Below are 26,231 nucleotides of genomic sequence, written 5' to 3' on the forward strand. Positions count from 1 at the left end.
TTGCAATGCAATACCAGGAAAATTGTTCCATGCACAAGACAAACATTGGTAGATCAATTCTGTGCACTAATCAGCACTCCACATAATTGTCTGGTACACATTCAGTCTTGTCTTTTTGTGAAGAATGCATATCAGTAAAAAAAGAATAGAAATACCCGTCCGAGCTTGAAAGCCGATGTTTTCTCGATTCCATTGCTCTTCTTTGTTTTATGTAGAGCTGAATGATTGTTAACTTTGTGACACAGTCTTTTTATTTTTTTTATGCGGACTAAATTTAGATGACTCCCGGTTTCATATTTGATATCGGAAGGCTGACGTAAGATTTGTTGAGTTTTATAGGGAGATGTGGGAAGTAATTGTCCGAATAGGGATGATGGCACAGGACACTGCTTAGCTGGGCCCCCTGGGACTCCAGCCCCCGCTGTTTGATTGCAGTGCATCTGTGTTACCAGTGGAGCCCCAGAGAAGATCATCCACCAGACATGTAGTTTGCTTCGGAGAGATGGCGGCGTGACAGTGAAAGTCAGAAAATGATGACTTCTTTTATTTTTGTCTCTTTGTGTTCTCCTGTCTGCGGATCAGGTGACGGGGAGATCGAGAAGAAGAAACGCAAGTTCAGTCACATGGACAACCACACTTTCGAACGCTACTTCACGACCAAGGGCAAGCCATGCAAGAGTAAGTTGACCCCTGACCACTATTATTGGTCAGAGACCGAAGAAATGACCATCAATGAAAAGCACACCAATGTCAACTAAGGAGCATTGTTGGCAGAGTGACAAGGCGGAATATTTTGTGCATCAAGATAAGATTTCCATATCTATAACTGCCAGTTTTTCAATGCAAGGATCAGTTTGTGTAATTGTACTACGGTGTATTTTGCTACAAGTTTTTGGTTTTGTTTGTTTTTTTAATTATAAGATGTCCTTTTTTTTTCAGTCATTGTTTGGTTCAATGAAAAAGCATTTTATCACATTCATTCATGTGCTTAATGACTATAATTATGTTTATGTCTACATATAACGATTTTTATTCAGTCATTCATATGAATATTTATGTTCGCTTCAATGTGCAAGCCACCATTATGCCAGTTGAGTCTGTGGCACACTTAGTTGCCAGCATATGAAAAAAAAAATTTGTATGTATGTTATAGATACAGTAGACAAGTGGATGTCTGATGTATTTTTTTTTTGTAGGTGAGATGTATATGAGATTTTTTTTTTTGCAGTTTGTCAGAGATTTTGGAAATAGTTACAGTATATCAATGATGGAAGAAATTGTGGTAGTTTGTGTTGTTGCATAATGTGGAAGTGATTTTTTTTTCAGGCAGAATCCATCTGTATGAATTGGGGATGCTTGTTTTCGTCTGTCATGCATTTTGCTGCCGGTAGAGTGAAGCGTGAAGTTAGGCAGAGACCATTGGCACAGTGTGTGATTTACACTCTTTTCCCGCTCACTCATTCTCTCTCTCTCTCTCTCTCTGCCTGTAGCTGAGACGTTAGGGGCCAGCGCGCAGTCCTGCAGGGGCAACCCCATCAGCAACCCGGTCTCCAACACGGCCTCCACCCTCACCGTCACCCCGATGACGACCACGACGTCGGACTCGCGGCAGGTCAAGGAAAGCCTGAGAAGGATAGTGATGGAAAGAGGTGAGTCTGGGTGATGTCTACCCTCAGCTAGAGGGACATTTTATGCCCTTTATTTTAGTGTATTTGTGACTGTGAATCACAACCCCCCATCCCCCCCCCCCCCCCAAAAAAAAAAAAAAAATTTTTTTCAAGTACATGCTTTTGGGTATACAATATCTGGGGTTTCCAATATTTGGTATTTTTTCCGGAGTAGTTTCTGTGTTGAATTTGAAGATTGGATATGTGAGATTAAAAATAAGTGCAAGTTGTGTTCTTTGATGTCGTTATTGACCCATGTTTCGTTTCTTCAGACATCTTTTATTTCTAGGTTATTGCTCTACTGAACCTGCCCTTGGCCAGAAATAACACCAAGATGTGGAATTTCAATTGCTGGGTTATTACTCTAAGCTGCCGTTTGCTAAAAGTCTTCTTTTTTTTTTTTTTTTTTTTTTACTCAGTATGATACAGGTAAAAATGAATTAGGCTACGAATACACAGACAAGTCTTGTGTAAGCCTTTATGTAGGGAACTGGGTATACCCAGTTCCAGTCTATGAGCTAAAATTTACATTTTCAGTGGATATTCTTGAATGTTTTGTTTTATCCTTTCTTTCTTTGTGTGTGGGTGCCATTCCTGCAGGTGACCCGTCTAGTGGGGGAGGTTCCAGACCATCCACACCCTCCTCCTCAATCTCCTTTCCGGGCACCGCACAGTTAATGGATGATAGCCAGGTGGTCACCACGACGACGTCGTACACCAGCGAGGCTCACATGAGCAGCGGCTTGGTGATTCAGCAGCACCACCCCGTCAGCCAGGATGTCGGAAGCTTCACCAACCTGTCCAGAAGCGAAGCGGAGGCGGTACTGATGACCCTGGCGACCAGTCAGCAGGTGTACGACATGGGGAGTGAGAACGAAGAGAGGCTGAACAGCGATCAGAAGATCTCTGCAATCGCCAACGAACTGATGGCCATCGGGGGCGCTGTGGGCGGGGGTCCGAGTGAGCCAATGGCGAATCGCGTGGTGGTGGAGCAAATGGAACTCCCTTCACTGCCTGATATCCAGTTCAGTTCTCTGACCACCATTGATATGGGCAGTTTGCAGGATGGAGGGTCACTCCTACCGTCATTTGCTTTCACCTACAGCCAACAAGATGAGTCCATGGAAGACAACAATAACAGCGCTAGTGGCAACAACAATTCGGGTGCCATATAACAGTCCGCAATGCAGTCCGGTTTCCAAAAATCATTTTCCTCGCAGATCATGATGACAGTGATGACTATAGTTGCCCTTGTTTCACACTCACAGCTTTGCAGTTGTTGTGCTAGTGTTCCTCGATTCACAAGATGATTTCTCATGGCAAGATTGTGCAGTTGCGCAGTTGCCTGCATGTGTTTGTTTCTTGTGAAATGTCAGATCAGATAGATGCCAGAGATGAAAATCGAAGTAATTATTGAATTGCAGCAGTTAAACTCTATGAGGTTTCTCGTCTGAAAGTTGAAGATTTTACATCCATTAATTTCTATCATGGGAATTTCTTAGGGTTGCTGTGATGAGATGCATTCTGTTGTAGTTGCATGCATCTAGTTTTACTTCAGACCTTGTGAATTGATGGACTGGGATAGAAGCATTCAGTTCTGTGCCATGTTAGGGAGTATTTTGGATGCTAACTTTGTACATATTCATATCATAAGATGTAATGTATGAACACATTCCAATATTTGGAACATTGGAATGATTGGAATGGTGGCGTCACTCTGGAAAAATACTGGTATTGAAAGAACTTGTTTGCTTATCTGTACATCATTTACTATGTGGATACATTTCTGCTTTACTTTTCTTCTTTTTTGTTGACATATACAAAGTGTAAAGTCACTGAGAAAAACAAGTCCATGGTCTTGTGAGATGAAGCATAGCAATGCATACGTACTCATTCTAAGCAGTCTGTAGTCTCATGATTCTGAATTCAACGTGGGTCCGTTTAGACATGCAGTATACCACTAGATATCATGTTATATGGCCTAGTGGAGTTATGAATTAGTTCAGTTTCTGGACAGGATCATTACTAAACACTCGAATTCGTGTTTAAATACAGTAGCAGACTGCTTTATACTAATCTGTTGTTGTGTTATGTTAGTTATGGGCATTTCTCTCGATAAGATTCTTTCCTTCACTAAAACCATATCAGCATATGCTATTTCTATATTGACATTTTGTCTTTATATATTTATCATTTGGACACCAACACATATACCTGAATATCTGTGACGCATTAATGTGTACATACAAGCAAGTGGTGTGACGTGTGTATGACGGTTGAAATTTTTTTCGTTCCTTCAGAAATGAATCAGCATAGTACTTCTGGCAAATCTTTTAAATAAGTTGTCCTGTAAAATAGTTCATGTACTTTTTAATGCAAACTTTTGATTTCCTATGATGATCTTGAACATGTTTACATGCCTGAAGCTCTGTGCTCAATACCTTCACTCTATCTCTTTACAAAGGAGCAAGAAATGTCGGTGAGAGCCTGTGATTTGATGTTAGGTCATGGTACCATCGTTAATGAAATGATCAGTTAGCATATTTGTGTGTGTGTGTGTGTGTCTGTGGGTTATAGACTTACATGAAAATGCAGCTGGATAGTGTTTGTGTCTGTGAGTAAGTACATTGTACATATCAAGGTGTAGCTCTATATAGAATGTTTGTGTGTGTGTGTGTGTGTGTGTGTTTGTGTCCAAAAAGTATTTGACAATTTTTCTCTGTGTTTCATGGTGCATGCAGTATGTATGTGTTTCGGTATGGTTGTGTTTGTTGCCTTGTCAAAGATGAGGAAGAAATGCAGAGAATGTACAGTTTGTAAATTTCATTGCATGGTGCCACCAGTGGCTAAGAGTAATGTTGTCCTTTGTAAGGAAGGAAATCAATGCAGTTGATGTTTACACAAGTTCACCACTGATTAGCCTCTTTCAAAGGTCCTCTCATTTGTTTTGGTGCTGGCAATCCCAAGCAGAGAGAGCATAAGTTAAATGCGTCAGCGCGGGGGGTCTGTGGAGCACTTCAAATGTGATTATGGTTCGCGAGTCACGACAAGGTTCAACCTGTGCACCACTCGAATGGAACATACCAGTCTCTGAATAATTTGGTCAATCACCTCAACCAAATGAAGTTGCTACACACTGTAGATGTGCCCATCAGTGCCCGTGCGAACCAAATGTGTCAGGCTTCTTCAAGTGGAGCTCTGTCAGTTGGGGTGTGACTTTTTTGCTGCCAAACACTGGCAGCAAGATTTGGTTAATTCAGAGACTTTATGGAAGTGGGAGAGGGCCCCAAAGACCCTCTAAACTGAGGCTTACCTCTCGCTGGTGACTTGAACCTTGTCTCTTGTAACAGCCCTACGCTTGTTTTGCTGGAAATTACAACGGTGTAGAGCCTTTGACAAAGGCTAATCTTTGAAAAGATCAAATCTGCAGTTTCTGTGTCTTAAAAAGAACTCTTGGCTTAGATTTGAGTCAGTTTCAACGTATGTGTAATTTGAAGCTGTTTTTTCTTCAAAAGGAGCTTAGCTTCAAAGTACTTGACTGTAAACAGGTGATGTTTGTTGCATTCAACTGCTACTATGTGGTTAAGACAAGTGATATTTGAACAGAGATTTTAAGAAAATGTTGTAAATAGGGGGAAAATATCAAATTCTAATAAGTGATAAGGAAAAACTATCGAGTTCTGATCAGTTGTGTTGATAAAAATGTAATTCATTGCCTGTATCCTGTTTGATTTGTACATTTGTACAGAGATCATGTAAAATAAAAGCAAGAAAAAAAAATATTGTAATATGATGAATTCTTCCTGTCTCATGCTGAAATTATGTTCAATTTTTGGGTACAAAATTCTGAACAGACATGTTATGCCTCCAGTTTTGTTTTAAAAGTAAACCATCCTAACAAACCAAACATAAAAAGGTTCTGCCATTGTGTCATGCAGTTTTGAGAACGTGTTTCTACCAAATTGAGGAAAGATGCATAGCATCAGATTTTCTAACATACTCCCAAGTAACAGTGAGAAGAATAACAAACTGAAAATACATTGTTATTGAATGACACTGTATTTTGCTGGGTCAACTTTCCTTCACTCAATATTGGAGGGGGGTTCACATTTTTTTTTTTTTTTTTTTTTTTTAATCAAGGCGTTGTACCTCTTTCTGTCGAGCAATACTCTTTGTGTCAAACGTCACACAAGAAATATGGTTGTCAGGTAGATATCTTCCGGCATGTCATCCACAGTGGAGCCTATATACTATGTGGAGACTGGGGCAGTTTCCAGAACCTCAATTGTAAAAATGCACCCTGCCCTCCTGTAGGATGTGGCTCTCCTATGGCATATTTAGAATCCCATTATTGTGACGGTGGACGGATTTGAATGATTGATGATTTTGAGTGGCCAAGTGAGGTTAATTTTCTGCATTTTTTATCTCTGGGTTGACAGTTACGGCCAGTGAATGATGACTTTATGTACATAGTAGGTCACAGCTACTGCAGTTTCCTGTTGTTCAAATTCTTTGAAAGCACACACGAGAGTTAATGTTGAAGCACAAAAAAAAAGTAAAATGAACAGTGTGTGTACATGTTTACTTTGTGCCTGGTGATATTTTTTTCTGTCTAAGATTCATGACAATTTTCAAAGTGCATTAGATTCCACATTTTTCAGTCCTGTATGTGCTTTCCAAGGGAGGATGGACACACAAGTTTACTGGAAGCTGTTATCTTATAGTTAGCATGAGTCTTTATGTGTATTTAATATGGTAACCATGTGTGGTTTACCTGATTGATGAAAGGTTCGATCAATGATTCCGCGTCACATGTGCATATACCTTCACAAGAAAATCCCAGATCTGAGTAACATGTTCCAACGCAAACTAAGGCATATATAACAGACAAATGATCACTGGCATTCCAGAATGCATGTGGCTCTCACGCGTTCTCTACTGTATTCCCGGATGCAAGCATTGTACCTGCATTTAGAATGCTGCACACGTACTTAAAATCCCCCCTATTACCTGAATGGAGCAATCCGGTTGCATTTCGAAAATGGGGCGATTTTAATGCTCTCTTCAACCCTGTTACCGTTACATTTTGACAGAAAATAGAGGGGTTTTGACAGACAGTAACCCCGGTCGCACACATTGCTAAAGCATTCTTGGCCATGCTCCCAGAATGCCCGTCTTATTTCAGGACCCAGATAAACTAGCCATTCCCAAATGATACTGTAGTCATAGAATGGGGGCGAATGTGTTCATTCTCAGGTACATGCCACTGAGATTAGAACATATTTTGGAGGCATTCTAGAATGCTAGTGATAATTTCTCTGCTGTTTCTAAGCAGAAACTGCAGAAACAGATCTTGTTTCAAGTTGAGGTTGTGTGTCTGCTGTGTGGTTTTGCTTTACAAACAGAGGTTTGTGGAGGACGTAGTCCATGTCTGCGGTTCGTAGGTAATCGACAGGTCCAATGCGGGACAGGCAGGCACGGCTGCAGCAATTGCATGGGAGTATTAGTTGGTTGGAGTTGGGTGTTAGGTTTATCCTCCTTCTGTCTTTTTTTTTTTTTTTTCCAGTGAGCTGGACTTTGCGGTCATTCTCACAGGAGGCTGCTTCCCGCTGGACAGTGAACTGCCAAGATGTATGGTCAGAGGTGATAGCAGCTCACTGGCAGTGGTCACTTTGGCAGGCATAACATAAGGGGCTTTCTCTAAGCAGTTAGGGTGAAGGTGACAAGTCTACTAACCACCAAAAAAAAAAAAAAAATGTGCTGTCTTCCAGAAACAAATGATTCAACACTACCTGGTTACATTTATGCTGAAGTATTTTCACTGTTTAAATTATGGCTATTATGATTAAAAGCTCCTCAAGGAGAAACAAAAATAAAAGTCAAGAACTGCACAAAGGCGAAAAGCATGTAACAAAAAAAAATGATACTACAACCGTAAGTAACTGCCAAATAGCAGGGCAAGATGCTGAAAACTGAATGCGTGCCTGTTGTAGACATGCACAAATAATCCATGAATGCAGCAAACCTGAATGCCATTCAATGGAATAAGCCAGTTCACAATTAGCATTGGTCTGCAATGACCTGTGGGCCACAGACTTTTCAAAACGTGGATCAATCTTTCGTTCATAGTAGCAGTCTTCGTCATTTGAGGTATAATGCAATACAAAGGGGAGGTCATAGCCTCGTAGGTTAATGTCCAAGATGTTGGTCCAGTCCAGGGCAGCATCACTTGGTATGGCAAGTTCTGCCAGCCCTCCTGGAATCTTTAGAAGATGGCAGTCCTTTACGATGTGAGGCAGGCTTTGATCAGGATGGTGGCAGTCACATGCTGGACTATACGAGAATCATCATTTGCGTGGAAATGAAGAAGGTTGCCTGTCCATGCATGGAAGGTTGGGATTCTGTTCAGGATTAGCCCTGCTTCCAAGGGAGGTTGAAGCCCTTTAGCTTTGTTGTCTTGACAGTGACAATGTTTCAGGTGACTTGAGCAGGATTGGAGACGGCATCAGACCAACATCTGCGACATTCAGTTTCGGAGTCCGAAGTTTCCCAGTGATAAAAGGTTCATCCAGGCTAGCTTACAGAATTTCAGAGGCTCTGATTGGAGATCCTACATGAATATTGGTAGCACCTATTCAGTTTGTCAAGTATCTCAGCTCAAATCAATTTCAAGAGAAGAACTGTTAACTGGCTAATAGTTTTGATGGTGTCTTTTTTCCATTTCAAGTGGTCATATTTTAGCCAATAGATTAGATCAGTTTTACTAGTGTATTCAAAATGTATGATTTTTTTTTTCTCCTGTAAAGACAGGAAAAGTTGTTGTTGTGGAGGTATGCATAAAATTTGAATATTTTAGAGAACTGGTCTATTTTGCTTTTGCCACTGGTCCATAGGACCTTGAAATGTCTTAGTGATGGTCTATGTTCAATAGGGTTGTGCAGGATATCTTTTGTTTGCTGTCACAGGCCATTGTGCGTAGTGGGTTCGGAACTGGAACGTTGCTGTACATATGCTAAAAATGTGTTGTGAATGCATTTTCTTTGTTAAGTGAGGTACAGGTATGAGATGAATTACAACGTAATGAAGGCCTGCACTGAAATGTCTCCTGTCTGAAGACTGCGTTCATGGTGTTTAATTTTTGTTCTGAAGTGTGCTTAGAATATAGTAATATTTCACACACATGAAAAAAGGAAAGGTTTCTTTTCAATATGTGTCCTATTTCTGTATGTACAGCTCAAAAGCTAGTTGCTTTAGCTGAAAAAAAGAAATTAAAGCCACGTTCAAGCGCGCAAAAGTGAACCAAAGCAAACCAATCCATTGCGTACCGTACCATACCATGCAAGATTTTGAGCATGCCAGTGCTTTGTAGAGAAAGTGCACCTTATGAGTTATTTTTGGACTCGAGTCAGAGGGGGTCACATGTTTTGTAGCTATCACCTAACGCACTTATGCTACTCAAATGTTTTCTGCAGAACAAAGAGAATCAACTTTTTGCATTATGATGTGTGTGCGTGTGTGTTTACGCGCATTTTTGTCATGCCAACTCCTGATGCGTTCATGGTACGCTTTTGGAGCGCATCAGTGAGTGGTCCACTTTTGGCTTGATATACTGTAAAACGAGGAATTTTCGCGTGCATTTTAATTTCGCGAATTTCGCGAGCGCCAAAATTCGCGAAATTAAAATGCACGTGAAAGTTTTTGTCTACACTACATGCATTGAACGCCAGTGGCAATTCGCGAAAATTTCATGCCACGAAAAAGGCTGTCAGCTCCAATTCGCGAAAATTTCATGCCGCGAATATATCATGCTTTACAGTAGTACATTATGGTTCACTTTAGAAGCATTTGAGTGCTCCTGTGGTGCAGGTATGGTATGGTGTGGTATGCTTCAGGAGAGCATTCGACTGCACCCACAGACATGGTTAAGACTTGTACAGAGATATAACACAACAAAAAGATGGACTGTGCCTAGTTGCATTTTAGCTGTCTCTTCAAGAACTTCTGACATGCGGAGTAAATAGACACCAAATCACCAAAAATGAGAAAGAATGATGACTTCGCTGCTGTAACAGCCTGCATGTTGTATCGCTATTATCTTTATGCATCTGATATGCTTCCATTGTATGGAAATTTGACCTGGATTATGGTTATGACCTCAGATAATTACTGAAACTACTTCAGTCACAGTGTTGAATGCTTCAGATAAGTTCATACTTAGTACAATTAAGTATGCTGATATGGCCAAGGATATTGTCTGCAAGATTAAAAGCTCAAACTTTTACTGGTATGTCCTTTTTATCAGTATGTGACATTCGTCACTGGTGAGAGAGTTACATATATATTTATATAAAGATTTGTTCAATACCATTGTAGAGACATTGATCTAATCAAAATGTCAATCAAGTTGATGTTCCATACATTCATTAAAAGCAGACCAAATATGAATGTTTTTTTTTCTTAGATGAGTGTTCAAATGTGTATCTGTTGTTAAACAGAATTTTTAGCAAATGACTTTTGTTTATTGGTTTATTGGAGAGTGTTTTATTATCCCTGCATTGTTTTCAAAGATAACGATTATCTTCCAATGTGAATTTTACCTGCTAATGAATGAGGTTCAGTTTGCTTGGAATTGAAGTCACCTAGTAGTGTATAAGGAAAAAAGTCAACACAGTATTTAAGGGAGTGTGGCTGAGATTAAACAGGAGATGTCAAATTAAAGTGGCCAGATTTAAAGCATAGGGCCCACATGCAAATTTTACCTTTCTGCTAACTTGTTGTAGCTTGAGTGTGGCCTGTGAAAGACAAGACTATGATTTCAGCTGCAATACATTGCCCCATTTACCCACATCCATGTTTGCTGCTCAAAGAGCACAATGCCCGCAGCATGTTTCTGGCATTTTATGTGCACACCAACTTTATGCAGCATGGAAAATGATATTTTCTGCAAAATCACTTGCAAAATCACTTATGAAAGTCAATGTACAATACTCTTGTTAGAAATATATTTCCATCACCAAAACTATAGAATAGCTTCAAATACCTCAATGCTCTAAAAGATAGGGTTTTTCCATCCATGCAAAATATCTCCTTTTGGGATGATAGCATGCTTCTTTACATTATTTGCTTATTTATGTCTCATGTCCTTCCACCTAGAGTCATGGCTAAGATTAATGAATGAATGATGTAAAGTCACACCAGACTTTCAACTAAAACAGCTTGTTACTTTGCCCGAATTCTGTAACAGTTTTCTTTGTGCAGTTGTAAAATGACTTTAATAAAAACGAATGTATGACAATGAAGAGAGGATGTGTGGTTTTTTGACTTTTTGTTGCCTTTGTCAGGTTAAAGAATAACAGTTTTATTTGTTCAGAAGACAAAATATGTTGCGTAATGCAGATAAAACTCCGAAAGTTTACCTATCACTCTAGTGTGTAGATATATTCGTTTTTGTTTCGCTTATGCAAATGTCCTTGTATGTGTGTGCGTGTGTGTGTGTGTGTGTGTGCCCGCATGTGTGTGTGTGTGTGTGTATTTTTGTTGTTGTTGTCTGTATGCCCTTACACAGGTTATCCTCATGGGGTAATTGTAATCAGATAGCAAAGAATGACTGTAATTCAATCAAGCTTGTGGGGTACACAACAACACTAGTGAACAAAGTTATACCCAACAGATCACTTTGGGTAAGATTGTGTGTGTGTTTGAATAGACTCCATTTGATACATAAATGCAGGCGTAGTGAATCAACAGTATGTCTTCAAATAATTTGATTACATGTACAAAATTACATGCATGGAAAAAAAAAAACAACAACAACAACCAAACAAACAGTCATAGCCCATCAGGCACCTACATGTAATTGCTAAGTGAGCCTAATGCACAGATCAGTTACTGCAAGTTTCAGGTCATGTCACATTACACATACATGTATTTAGAAATGCATCAAATAATTTGAAATATATACAACCAGAAGTTAAAAAAAAACCAGAGATAGGACAAATATATTCCTAAGCCAAGGTTGACAAAGATACAATCAAAACATGAACAGTAATGTGAAACACAGAACCATGGCAATGAAATAAGTACAAACAAGTGAGAAATAGATGCAAGCATATAAAATATACCATATATCTGCAGATGTTGCCATTTATAGTTTGGACATCAGTTAGATTGGATGCATTTCTCATTACACACACAAGAGGGAGCCTTTGCAATTTTGGAATATATTCATCTTACCAAGGGAGAATAGTCAATGAGTGTACAGCGATATAGACATAGGCATAGGTATTACAAAAGTCTTTATGCAGTTGTGGAAACTTAATGTACATAGGAATATTGAATAGCAGCTTAGGATTTAATGCTTGACAATGCTACACATAGGTGTATTATATGTCACTTGTTCTCATATTATCTGTAGCCTACAATGTTAGAAACTGAGGCAGAGAAAACTAAACAGCAAAAAAAGAAAATTCTCAGTTGAAAACAGGGAAACAGGAGGGTTAGACATTATTTCTCCACGTGAACCGATGTTTTGGGATGTGACAAGAAGGCAGTGTGTTGCAACTTGCCAATGTGTCTTGTCCAGACCAGAAGGAAACTTATGAATACATGATAGATGAGTTGTGTTTAGAAGGAGAAGTTGTCTTTTTGAAATGCTCTGAGGTACCTTGATTTGGATGGATTGGCAAGAGGGGAAAGTCCCTAACCACCTTTTTGTCATGAAGCAAGTCTAGCAAGTCACTTTTTGTTCCCAGTCTACAAAAGTCCTAAATAAGGTGCCCTCTGGTATTCTTCTCCCAAACAGGGTGCCTGTAGGCAAGTATTGATAGCTAGATTGTTTTCCCAAATTTGAATTTGAAAGATACATTTTTGGGGGGTTTGTTTTTGCTTTCGAGCCCAAATTTAAATCTATTTCAGATTTGTGTACAAGCCAATTGGAGAAGTGTGACGGGATGATATCATCACCTGTGCTGCTTTGTAATTGGTTGTTTACTGAAATCATTATTTAGTGAAAATTAAACTGTGAAACTGTAGAATTTTATGTCATTATAACTTTCTTTCTTTATGTCCACTTTGAAGAAACTTGTGCTATTCTGTGTGTTTTCTTTATTCTGTTCGTTACAGCCAACTTAAATACAGAGTAGAATTGTACTTTAAATAATTGAAGGCAGATATTGCAAGACAAATTTTACAGTGACATGACATTTGCTCCTTGGCAAAAATTGCTCTGGTCTTATTTTCTCCAGGGACTTAGGGTTAGGGTTGTGATATAGGGTTTTAGGTTTAGTTTGATGGGAGGATTAGGGTTAGGGTTATGTTTGTTGGTACAATTTTTGCTTAGCATAGTGTGCAGATATTTCATGAGAGCAATTGTCACAGGGGCAATTGTCAGGGAACCAATTTTACACAATAAATGTAAATTCATGCCAATAATTTTGAGTGGACAGTAACATGAAATTATTACTATCGACATCATCTTTGCATCAAGATACCACCAAAGCTCATAATCACATTTCTTTCAAGTCTATCTCACGACAGTTTGATAGCAAAATGGATTAAGTACCGCTTTGAAACATTTGAAAGTAAGTCCATCATCAGATACTGTATAAGCTGTTATTTTTGTTAGGGTTTAATTTTTGCGAATTTCGCGCATCTCAGTTGGGCCCCGAATTTAACAACACGCGCAAATGTCACCATACGCTAAGGTGGTAGTGCGCCTATGTAGGTCTCTGTGTCAATTCGTGAAAACAACATCTCGTGAAAATGTCTGTGACCTCCTCATTCGCGAAAATATCAATACGCGAAAATAACAGCATATACAGTAGAGCAAAGTCAAATCTTTCCAAAGATACCTCACTTGCTACACAGCAGTTTTTGAAATAATGATAGAAAATACCTCATATTTTCTGATCATTTTTTTTAAAGCAGGTTTATTAGTAAATATCTCAAATAGACAAGAATGGAGTTAACTCTTTTTGTGACCAAACTCTTCATAAAATGTAACAAACAACAATGGCAAGAGTCTGTGAGGTTTTGCTCATGCTGTCTCCCTAGTCACGATGCTGCCCTAACACACCCCAACTGTCAAAATGCCTTGGCTGTAATAGCGACCTCTTGTGGCAGATATCTCCAAAGATTGCACAGTGTAGAGAGATTCTTCATCCGGTTTGTAGCCTCTGCTGTGGTTGTTAAAGAATGGCAGTAAATATTTTGAATGTGAACAGAAATATGACCAAAGCTTTTCAATTGACAAATCCATGTAGATCTTTTTTTTCCCCCTCAGGAAACATTTTTGAATAGACTTGCAATACTTATCCCATTGTTTTTCATGATGATCATATGTGATGATACCAGTTAAAAATCTATATATGACAATAACAGTGCATAAAGTTGGTTGTGTTCACAGTAAATTTGTTTTCTTCTGTTTTTTTTTTTCCAGATTTGCTTTTTGTCATTTTGTCACTTGCCTGCTTTATAAGTTAAATGAAAGAAGACACAATATACAGTGTATACATATCATGGATACATAAATGAAAAAAAAAATAATGAAGCAAAAATAGATATACAAATGAATATGTCATATACAAGTAACATTTAATATGAATAGAAAGAAAGATGTAGTCAATTTTATGATATGCTGAATGAATATGTGAGCAATTTGAAATAACATTAATCAGATAGAAAACATTAGTAAAGGGTAGATGAATGCATGACATAATGATGCAGAAGAATGCAATGATAGATAAAAACAGATATATCAACAAAATGAATGAAACAAAATGAATGAAACAAAATGGAACACTGTTGCCAGTATGGCGCCCAGTAAAAGTGCCCATTAGAGGTAAAAATGTCAGAGATAAAAAAGAAAAAAAAAAAGTCTAAACATCAGAGGAAAGCAATAATGAAAATTTGCATAGACATAGATAGTTGTCGTTTCAAATATAAGTTGCATCTATCTTTGGAACTTTTTTTTTTTTTTTTTGTACCTCTGACCTTACTTGTGATGATGTTGTTGTTGTTGTTTTAATCATTGTTACATTCATGTGTCTGCATGTTTATTTGTTGTTGTTGTTGTTGTTGTTGTTTTTTCTTTCTTTCTTTTCTTCAAATCTGGTGACTAAAACCCCCCTGTCGCAACACAGGTACTTCTTTGGGCGTACCTGACGCCTGGTAAACACACCTTACGAGTTTGAAATTTATGTTTTCTCATCAGATGACATGAATGATAATACAGGGTCCCGTTGCATAAAACTTTTTTAGCAACCTTAAAAAATTCAGGTTGTGATTTGCCGAACCTGAATTTTTTAAGGTTGCTAACCTAAGAATGGAAAATCCGTTGCACAAAAACTCTGGTTGGGAGCTTCCAACCGGAATTTTGTGATTTCAACCGGAAAAAAGTCCGGTTGGAGTTTTATGCAACGGGCCCCAGGTGTAGTAATCTATCACTGGGTTCGCCTTTTTTCGCAGAACGAATCGCCGGCTTTTGGCCTGGGTCGAGCTTGAAATCATGCAGCGCACCGACACGACGAGGTCGACCTTGATATTAAACGGTGTCGGATCGGTGCGCGCAGTGCACGCCCGTTTTACCTGCGTGTTGCCCGCCATGTATTCGTACGTGCGTACGTGTCAAGTACGGCGTTTCATGCATGCACACTAGATACGAATCGGTCACTCTTGTGTGTGCACAGCGCTTGCATAGCTAGCACACTATGTGCGTAGATTCACTGTAGTATTAATTGTATACCACTGCACTAGCCGCTTATTGAAACAACCGAAACTGTTACACCAATTTATCTCCCGGAAGCCTTCGACCGGACTTTACACTCTGGAATACTTCTCCTGATCGACGCGGACAAAGTGGATAGCCATTGACTGCGGAAATCACAACCGCTTCTCTTGAGTTAGAGTAAAGGTAAAATGATCGCTTTCGGAAATCGTGTGATAACACAACAGTGTGGGGTAGGCCAAGAAAGGGAATTGCCTTTTTGGCGCACGGTTCTTTGCGTTTCGATCGGTATATCGTAGAGCCGTTGGTTGTGTGCAGTTAGTAAACACATTTCATTGCCATAAAAGGTGATCACGACAGGAGGGTGTTCTGCAACGGCAGGAATTTCGGCAATTCAGCCACCTCTAATTGCTGACTCCCACCCATCAATTACGAACGATAGATGGCAATGGTCGGGATGAGTTTGCTTTCTTAACTTTCTTAAAATTTAGATATGCCACGATTACAATTCGTGCACCCGCACGGCGCTCCATGTTACACGACACAGCTCACTTGCACAGTACAGCCACAGGCTTGATGCCCAGCCGTGACCGGTCGGGCGAGCTTCGCTGTAGCGCTAGTATAAAACACCCGGAACATTGAAGCATAAGAGAATATAGTGTGGGGTTCGTCGCGCGAAGCACCCTGCCCTGGGCCAGCTGGGCCCGCTGGTTAAGTAGAATACAGTACACTTGTGGGCCTGACCCTTCGCGTCCCATCTGTACTATTTGTTAGACGTTGGTCAAGGGAACTCTTGCATTTGTCGTTTAGCATAAGCCATGGCATAAAAGAAGAAAGTGCCCCCAAATACAACTGTTTGTACTCCAAGCAGTGGCAGACCTATATGGAAGGGAAGCAGGTAGAGTCGAGTTGAGTTTTGTACGATCCTACAGTACAAACCTAGTTTCTGTAAATTGGGAATTGCTCGCTGCGACCTCAGGTCTGGAGTTGTTCAATGTTCAAAGTTTTTACCACTGACATGGCCTGGAAATAATCAGAAGTCTTGAAAGATGAAGTTCAGCATTGCTGACATTTATGAAAGAGACAGAGCCAAAACTTGCAAACTTTCTTACCTTTGTTTGGCTGCCCATGTCATTTAGACATTTGAGAATACCCCAGGTATGTTGGTTTTGTCCCACCTCCCTGGTTTTGTGAAGTTGCCACTTTGTTTGAATTGGTCTGTATCTTGTCAGGGACATGTTCTGCAGAGACTACATCTGACTTCACAAAATCCCCAAAAGCCACAAAAGTAAAAAAAATAAAAAAAAATAAAATAATAATAAGGAAATTATTGGGCACTATGTCCTCTATTCAAGGGTATGGTATCCTTGCTACATAATAGTGAATGACTAGCTGTCCAGAAATCAATGGCCATATTATTAGCCATGCTGATGGAGGATTTGTATTGAAAATTACATTGGGCACCATCAGACAGAAATACCTGCTTGGTCATATGACAATGATAGCGTGGACACCTGTCTGTATTTTGATGTAAAGTCAGCCCTATGATCTGAAATGAAAACTTAGTTGAATTTTGTCAGATCTAAGATCTTTATCAGTCCCTGATGATGGATAAACTTCAAACATAATTCAATTTAGTTAACTTTTACAATAAGGCATGAAATCTAACAAAATGTATGAAGTTTTTTTTTTTTTTGGGGGGGGGGGGATTGGATGAGGAGTTATGGAATTTGCAAGCTTTCAGTAGTTAAATGTTTCTTTACGTTTTGGTTAAAAAAACAACTGTATACGTTGTAGATGCAAATTAGAATAATGATGTCATTGCTTCACAAATTTTCCATTGTATTGGGATAAAAGGTATGAAAGTCATGTTATTTGTGAATAATACAGCAACATTGTCTCTGCCTTGGATGTTGTTAATGCAGAGTGACTACTAGTCTGCTCTGATGTGATGCAGAAGATTCAATATTTTTGTTTTATTTAAAATATAAAAGGAATTTTTAATGTGCAAAATAAGTGAAGAATTTTTACTTGTAAATGAAGCAATGGCTGGAGCAAGTGAGGAGTGTGAAGGGGAAATACAGTGTATTCAGTAGGGAAGTAGTTTTGATGCCCCTTCTGCACAAAATGTGAAATTCAATCATTGTTACAACTTAATTCATGGAACTTCTGTTTCATAGAAACAAGACAAGAATAAGTGGGCTACTGATGCATGCATGCACTGCACTAGGAACTGACTAATGTTAGTATTTATATTTTGAGTATCATGCTGTTGGACTCTTGTATGGTATTATAATTATAGCAATGCACAGGTAATCACTAGCTACGTGTAGCTCTTTATGTCTTTATACCCAGCTATAGTGTACAGTATGCCCCTCCCCTTTTTGATTCACTGCATTTTCTAGTCTGCACAGTCACTCTGCTACGTACTAGTATTTATTTGTGTGATATTTGTGCCTTACCTGCTGGTGTGACCGAGCATTGGACTTTTTGGGATTTTCTTACCCACACCCTCACTAGTAAGCCTACCCATTTCTAAAGTTGGGTGCTGTTTCCTGCACAGTATTGTCATTACAAGTTGCTGTAATGGCAGTTGCCATAGTAGCAACAGAAGTACCCACAAATAACTGGTTGTTGCTCGCTGTTGCCATGGATACTGCAAGTGATATAATCATGTTGCAGTTGTAAACAACTGAATGAAGCATGACATGAGAGTGAAAAAAAAAAAGCATGTTAAACATAGCTTGGTCGGAATTAAATAAGTTAGTGTAAATTATAACCACTGCTGTCAGGGCATGATTTAAAATGTGTTGTCTTTTGATTTCAGATCAACTCTAAGAAGAATAATTTCATATTGCATGCATCATTCAGCTGTTAAGATTTGTAGTAGATTTGCTCACTCCTGAAATACAGTTGTATTGTGGAAAACTATTAACCTTGTTTCAAGTGCCTTCAGTGAGTTTCTTCAAAAGGGAAAAAACAAATTCAGCCATTTTCAAAATGCTAAAACTGACAATAATTTTTCTTAGCAGGATTAAACTTATATAAGGTACAGCTGGATACTGTAGGCCTACAATTGTACTTCAATATGTGATGCTGCTGTCGTTTACAAAATGCTAAAACTAAAAATGTTTTAATACAGGATTGAGCTTACAACTGTATATGAGATACTGGTACAAGTAGGTAAGAGGAGAGAGAGAGAGATGAGGCATATTTTGTGTTTGATCACAGCAACTTGCACATTAAAAAGTCCAAAGGTTTCTCAGTCATTGCCATGTGCAGCATCTACTGTAAGAAAAATAAAGTTGTTTGCTTACCCAGAGTAGAGTATGACGGTTCAAAGCTATTGTTAATGACAAGGAAGATTGAAGTTCAAGATGTCTTCACTTTGAGCGGCAGCAGTCATGTTTACACAGTGACATTTGACTTTGTATGCAGTACCTACTGTATGTGCTTCTGAAGCAGGGTAGTGACAGCACACACACACAGACACACACACACTCATGCAACCCGGTTGTACATTGTATTATATAACATATATAAAATATGTATTTTTTGTTGTTGTAGATAATTTGAGGTTTGTTGATACATTGTACATTTTGTATGCGAGTCAAGATTGACCCTTTACCTGAATGCATTTATCGGTATATAATGTGGCACATTAAAAAAAAATCCTTCAGAATTGTAGTTTAAAAAACAAAACAAAACAAAAAATCATTGGGATGCCATGTGTCAGCTCAATAAAGCAGTTTGATACTAGACGTTTGACAAACATTATGTACAGTAATTACACAAACCCACCATTTTACCATTAACTCTACCACATCTAAACATTTATCAAAGGAAGAAATGAAGGACTTTTTTTTTTATTGTTGTTGTGACTATTTACAATTCACCTGAATATTCCAGATCACCAGGCTATTTGTATGATATGATGTCAAACAAACATACAAAAGAACTACCATACTGTACATGTATACGCTGTACATTTTAGATTGCAAATTTTGTGAAAGAATATGAACTCTGTTCCTTTCATGAATTTGACTCGCACGCATGCACTTCTTTGTTGGTACTGTACGCCATGATCGTGAATATAGCCACTCGCAATATTGTTGGGAAATCCTGATTCGCAAAAAATTAGACTGGCTAATTATATGCCCTGTACAGTATTTGCAGTAATTAGCTGAAGGTGGTGGAGTTCACAATACAGTAACTTGGTTCAGCATAAAAGTGTATTGTCATCAACATGAAAATGTTAAAATACATTTGTATGCCTTTTATCAACAACAACAAAAGGAACTGCTGAAATCTTCTTGAAGGCCAAGATGGGGGAAAAAAGGAATTTTTTACATAAAATTTCTTTCCAAGAATGTTTTTTTCTTTATCCATTTATTGATTTTTTTCTGATTGAAGGATTAATCAATTGATTCAACTACTGTACATGTGTATATAATTTATTCATCTATTTTATTAATTTACTTATTTACATTATGTGCTATTCCTCTTGTACTTGCCCAACACCAGCTAGCAAGTTCTTGTAAGAGTGTAGAGCTACTGTAGCTGTCTGCAAGTGGCTAGTGCAGTGCTGATACTACATGTACATGTTGTACATGTGTAGTAAGAACGAAAGAAGAGAACAGGCAAGTTTAATAGAAAATGTGCATGGAGCGTAGACTAGTTGAACTCTGAAGTGCTTCATACTTTTCGCTTTCGTGTCGTTCTGACAGCCTGACTGGGCAAGAAAATAACACAGCACTGCTGTGTGTTATGAGGGTGTGATGATTTGTGGTGGTGGGGGGGGGGGGGGGGGAGGGGAAGCTGTTTTAGCAGGAAGTTAAAATGATAGAGTTACTGAGGGCGGATATCTTGATGTGCATGAGTGTAAACTGTGCAGCATTGAGCGATCGTATTCTGGCAGAGAAGTGTGCGTGTGTTCACTTCCTGGGATGGGTTGCTCTTGTCTTCAAAACGAACGATAGCTCAAGTGTAGACTACAGCCACTGTGAAGTGTGCGCTAAGGGTGGAATATACCGTATATAAAGTAAGCTGATCTAGGAGGTGTGCGCCAGTTCTGATCCTGGATATCATTTTGCAACATCTCGCTTTGAGAACTTTCAGGACTTACACTGTACGCACACAGTTGTTACTGTTAGCATCAGTAGTTACACTAATTCCTCAGAATGGGTAAGCATTCCATGTTGCTGTAATTGTCGCATCTGATGTGATATTTGGACAACTGTCTTCACAGCTGTGTTCCCAAGTGCAAGCAGGAAGTCAGTTGTGTGAATCCATGCACTTACGTGTATGTTGTAGTACGATGTCCATGTATAAACTGCATGCTGCATCCTTTGCACGCTAAGTATGCTAAACAGATACCACCTAATAATCTGCTGCTTAACATGGCACTGTAATTGCCCCCAGAAACAAAGAAAATCCTACAGATATCTGTATTGGCCACATAGGTGTTCAATTCATTTTGTTGTGATTGATTGTAGCTTTATTAATTTAAATGCAAAGACTCGGCAGGTGGTGAAAAGAGATTTGATGTGTACACAGGATGGTGAATTCCATGCTTCTTGTATTGACTGATTCTGTGACGCGCTATGTGTATTTCTGGCATGGGCAGCGCCATTACGCGGTGTCTCAGCCGACCCCCCCTTCCCACTCCCCACCCCTCTCCCTACATTAGCAGGCGCGCAGAATGAAAAACTGATGCATGGTTGCTTTAGCGAATGCTTGCTTAGTGCGCGAACCTTTGTTACAAGTGCGCGATAAACATGTTGCCCGGGGGGTGGGGGAGAGCAGGGGGGGTCGGCTGAGACACCGCAATTTGAGCTCATGGCTGCGCCCAGTGCCATAAAATGTCTGCTGCCCTCAACGAACCCGAATCGGTCAATACAGTGTTTCGGTCTATGAATGGACCATAAAACAAGTTTTAGATTACATACAGTACAGATTGTAGGTCATACAAGCCTAAGCATGTGATGGTGATATTATACATGACTTAGGCTTGTTTGTGAGTATTTCAAATGTACATGTATCTCAAATGATGACACTTATTTCCTGTGGGTAAGTGTGTTAGATTAAAGTGCACTTTGTACATGAAATACAAATATGCTATTGTGTGTAGAGCCCTGAAATAGCCATCTACTCCACATGCAGTGAAGGCAAGATTAGACTGCAATTTTGTATGTGTATCAGGACAGGTATAATACATTGTAGGAAGATACTGCAATATTTGATGATGCGTGTAAACTACTCTGAGCGGCTCAATTCTGTCTATTAATAAAGCATTTTTCCTGCCATGTGCTGCTGCAATTTTAATTGACTTGCTCCATCATCCCTGTGTGATGTTGATTTTAAAAATGAAACAAACTCCTTTGTGTCTTCTGCATTTCAGATTTCTTGGATCGTATGATGAATCGGGAAGGGTACAAGTTTACTCTCCCAGATGGGAGGTACGCGGACGGGACGTGGGACCTCAAGGTCTACATCACCAACCTGGAGACGGAGGTGACCATCAGTGGAATCGAGGGAAACCTATCCATCGGTGATCTCATGCTGCGCACCGTCCAGACTGCAGGTCAGTACCCCCGCTTGGAAAGGTGTACGAAAAGAATGCACCAGAAGCTGTCGAATGTGCCCCAACACTGTGTAGTGGATGTTGGACAAGTGGGAAAGTGCAGGGTGTAAAGAGTCAAAATCTGTTGTAGCCGCTCCACTATAAACACACAGAGAATGTGCAGCCCACTACCAGTATCGCATATTACTCTCTCCATATTTTCTTTTTAAACATGAACATACAAGTAGGTGATGTTTACTGAAATTATTTAAACATAGTGGTTTATTCTTTTCTCTGATCATCAGGCAATCAAGCAAACTGATTTTGTAGCAGTTTACCGTGCTATCCCAGGAATTTGCACCTGCATAGTGCATCCTGGGTACCGGTAACACAAAAGGCTACAGTTTCCTTCAACAGATACAACGTACAAACATGTAGGCTAAAAGTTAGCTGCCCCCTAGTTGTTTGTACAATGCGTATGATAGATATGAGTGTATTTTGTTACCTTTTTCTTTCTTTTTTTAAACAGTTATTAGTCATTTATGTGTAAATTACATTTGTAGTCCAGTTGGCACAGAGTGAACACTTTACCCTTGTACTTTTTTCCTCCCTTTCTGCAATACATGAAATATTTTCTTGCAGAGCGACTTTTGTCTACGTTGTTTGTATGTGCTCAAGTGTGACATGTGTCGGGGGCCTAACTGCTTTGTTGTTGTCAGTTTGTTGGATCAGCTGGTGCCATTAATCCTGGCTGAGTTACCGACAAGATGCACAGATCCGGCGCTTGGCATTTCATGCGGCCTGAATAGGCACTCCAGCCAGCGCCTGCTCACTCGGGCCAGCACTGAAAATTTGTCGTCTAGACTGTCGTAGATAAAACAGCCGTGTGTTGAGGCGTATGTGGTGAATAGTGTGTGTAGTGCCTGTACAGCTGTAGCTATGATGAGCCTCTGATACATTATAGGGCATAGTTGGTGATATGTAACTGCGCATGTGACAAGACATGCAGCTATTGACAGACTAGAAACTGAAGGTAATCATGCAAAGTACCAGCATCTGTGTGTTAGATTCCTACCCATCTCATGCATGTAAAACGCAAGGACATAAGCCTGAGAATGTGTACTCAGAAGACAGGGGTAAATCCCTTGTGATTTTCAAGTGGAGTTATGTTTCTAAACTTGGACCAATAAAGTACAGAAATGAGCAATTGTGTAATGGTTAAGCAATACCATTTTAGTTTCCTGTCTAGTACACGTGGACAGTACAACAATGTAGTTCATCTAACTAATATCAAGTATGCAGTATTGCCGTAGGACATTCCTTATTCAAGGCGTACATGTACTTCTCAAAACCTAGTAATGCTGTTTGCATCTAGGACACAGACAAAAGTGAATGACAATCAAGTCTTTATTATTATCAATTGTTTGATGATTTAAATATGATAGACTTGAAATGGTGGTTGATGCTGATTTGATATACTGTATGCACCGAATATTTCGTGAGGCTTTTATTTTCACGAATTTCGCGAGTCGGGTGCTATTCGCGAAATTAAAAACGTGAAAATATTGACTCTGATCCCGATGTGGATGTGATGTACGCTGTATATTTCTTGGTTCAGTGCAGGACTCCACGATCGCGACTTTAACAACTTGTGAAATTGTCAGAAATTCCCGATTCATGAAAATTTTGACTCGCGAAATATATGGCGTATACAGTAGTCATCAGCCGAATTTGAAATGAAATGAAATTTAGATATGAAGGAAAATCTGGTTCCTGTGTTATATACATTTAGTGGACTATTTCATGTCCTCATTCACATACACAAATTCACCTCCACATACACACAATGTACACAATTAATAGTAATATGAATTATACACTTCAAAAATTGGCAGGAGGTCGAGCTATGAGTTCATGATAAAGTGAACATCGAACATGAAAATCAAAATTGGCTCTAACCAGGTAGTGGATGTACCCCATATACAACTGTAAATGCAGTGGACTGCAACCATTTGGCACTGCAGGAGAACAAGAATCATCCATGTCCACACAATCTGAAAGTTCCTTGTGCTGCAAGTTCAACCACTGGATGAGAAAACAAGTCAATTTTTGTGTGCAGGTCACACACAATGTGATAGGAAATTATTGTGAGGGTTTAAAAAAACCCAAAGAAATCAAGATGGACAAATTGTGTGTGTGTCATGACGAAGACCATGAAAGTGATTTTTTTTTTGAAGGTTTGTGTCCACACACAAGAATGATCGGATTTTGCAAAAATCAATTACCAGACACTTGTTTTTGGGTGTGTGTGAATTGATCATGTACATTGTACATCGTATGAATGTATGCACAATGGACAAGATCAGCACTGCTGATTTTTAATAGTCACTTGAAGGCTTGTAGTCCCAGTTTAGGGTTACAGAGAGTTTTACTTTCACTGCATTCATGCAGAGTACTTCTCTGTACCAACAGAATAGGGTAATGAAATTAAAATTCATGGACGTTTCAGTGGGGAGCTGCCCAGACTAATCTGTTGAATATTCATGGTGGAAAGGAATTGTACACAAGGAAAAGAAAGTGAGACAAAAACAGTGGGGATTATACTGATACTTTTGTCTATAGATGTATTGTCAGATATTAAGAGAAGAGAGGTATTAATCTACTCATAATATGTACACTGTCCTTGATGCTCCCTTCTAGGTCAGAAAGGATGATATGTTTGTCATGTTCTCAGTGACAGTTATTCTCACTTAGCACCTCCTGTCTCAGTAGGTATACAAAATGTATTATGTGTAAGTACAGAAGACGAGCACAGTATGTATTGACACACCATTATGTTTTTTGACACCTCGCCTCCTACACTTCCTGCTGATGGCCCTGAGAAAAGCCTGGATAGTGAGGAGGAGATAGTGACTGTTTTCACATGGGCAGAGAAGCATTATTGCAATGCTGAATTTACAATTATGATCACAATTACAGTGAGAATTATTGTCGGTAGACATAATTAAGGAAGGCTTTTGGGATTCTGCTGTTAAGAATTTCAGCACGAGGAGAGGAGATTTTTTTTTTTGTAGTTCCTACTTTTTTGTATCAATACTCTTGAGCAGAAGTAGCAAGCACTTTGACTGCAGTGCAAGCATTTGAGGAGCACAGTTTTTCTGCAGAAGTGGTCAAAAGGTCACCATAAGCTCCGCCCTCCAAAACATGATTTGGAGGGCAATTCATACAGACGACTGTTTCGTTCTACAATTCTTGAGAATCGTGATTGGACCATCATTTGAATCACGAGTGGAATTATGATTCAAACCACCCACTGTGATTCCAGTTTGCATGCACACAGCCAAACTGCATCTTTTGGATCATGATTCTCGTGATGCACCATTAAAATCGTGATTCAAATTGCACACTCTCGGTACGTGTGAAAACAGCCAGTGACACACTCTGTTGTCTCCTCTAGTCTCTGTCAAGAGATATCCAACGCTTCCTGTTTGGGCTGCTTTGCCGTTTTAAAGGCATAATTTACCATTTGCAGATGAAAGCATTAGTGCTTTAAAATAGTTCTAAAATTTGAGTTAGGGATAGAAACAACCACTGTCAAAATTTGAATCCGTATAATCGATGTCAAGTGTTGTTAAATACACAAAATGTGAACAATAGTTATAATAAAAATGTTTCAAGACTAAACCGTATACAGTTACGGTTTACTGAGAAAAACCCTGATATCTCCTTATATTTTAGGTTTTATTGCAAATATTTCATATGGTAGGATGTTTTATGATACAACAGACCTACACATATGCATCAAATGTGATATCTTGAACATTTTTGAAATCACTGCTCCCAAAGGTAAACTGGACCTTTAATCCTTAATCTTTTGTCCCCCATCCCTCCCTCGTAGGCAAGAGGAATAATGCTTGGGGGACGGGATGACTTGATTTCTAGCATAGGAAAGTGCAGGATAGGTTGTTGTATGGTTGCCATTATTTCAGCCTCCTGCAAATGCAACAAGAAGGTGTAAAGTGGGAATTGTCCCTCCTGCATGTTGGCACATGCTATATTCCCTGAGGAGTAGCCGGCAGTGCATCACAATGCACAACTGTACTAAGAAGATATTCCATCAAAGGTTTGCATGGCAAAATTCTTCAGTCAGTTCTGATATTTTTGTGATTACCAATCAGTTGACACAGTATACACATACACACTGTATAAATTCTGCATGTGAACTTGTGTTGAAATTTCAAGAGAAGTAATTGAAAGCTCAGATAGTGGACAGTTTGTT

General features: G+C 39.2%; 2 protein-coding genes across 8 annotated transcripts in view; both read left to right on the forward strand.

The window, feature by feature from the left end:
- The window catches only part of LOC140236311 (nuclear factor NF-kappa-B p100 subunit-like), a 110,785-nt gene extending 105,258 nt beyond the window's left edge, over nucleotides 1–5,527 (forward strand). For all 7 annotated transcript variants that reach the window (XM_072316264.1, XM_072316269.1, XM_072316291.1 and 4 more), the window contains 3 exons: nucleotides 583–678; nucleotides 1,491–1,649; nucleotides 2,268–5,527. In XM_072316264.1, coding sequence (XP_072172365.1) covers nucleotides 583–678; nucleotides 1,491–1,649; nucleotides 2,268–2,842 — 830 coding nt within the window. In that variant the 3' untranslated portion in view covers nucleotides 2,843–5,527. The remainder of the gene's footprint in view (nucleotides 1–582; nucleotides 679–1,490; nucleotides 1,650–2,267) is intronic.
- A 10,215-nt stretch (nucleotides 5,528–15,742) lies between these two features.
- Nucleotides 15,743–26,231, forward strand: part of LOC140230923 (fermitin family homolog 2-like) — a 99,672-nt gene continuing 89,183 nt past the window's right edge. The window contains exons 1-2 of the mRNA XM_072311066.1: nucleotides 15,743–15,841; nucleotides 21,791–21,973. Coding sequence (XP_072167167.1) covers nucleotides 21,805–21,973 — 169 coding nt within the window. The 5' untranslated portion in view covers nucleotides 15,743–15,841; nucleotides 21,791–21,804. The remainder of the gene's footprint in view (nucleotides 15,842–21,790; nucleotides 21,974–26,231) is intronic.

This window comes from Diadema setosum, chromosome 1 (assembly GCF_964275005.1).
Source record: "Diadema setosum chromosome 1, eeDiaSeto1, whole genome shotgun sequence".
NCBI lineage: Eukaryota > Metazoa > Echinodermata > Echinoidea > Diadematoida > Diadematidae > Diadema > Diadema setosum.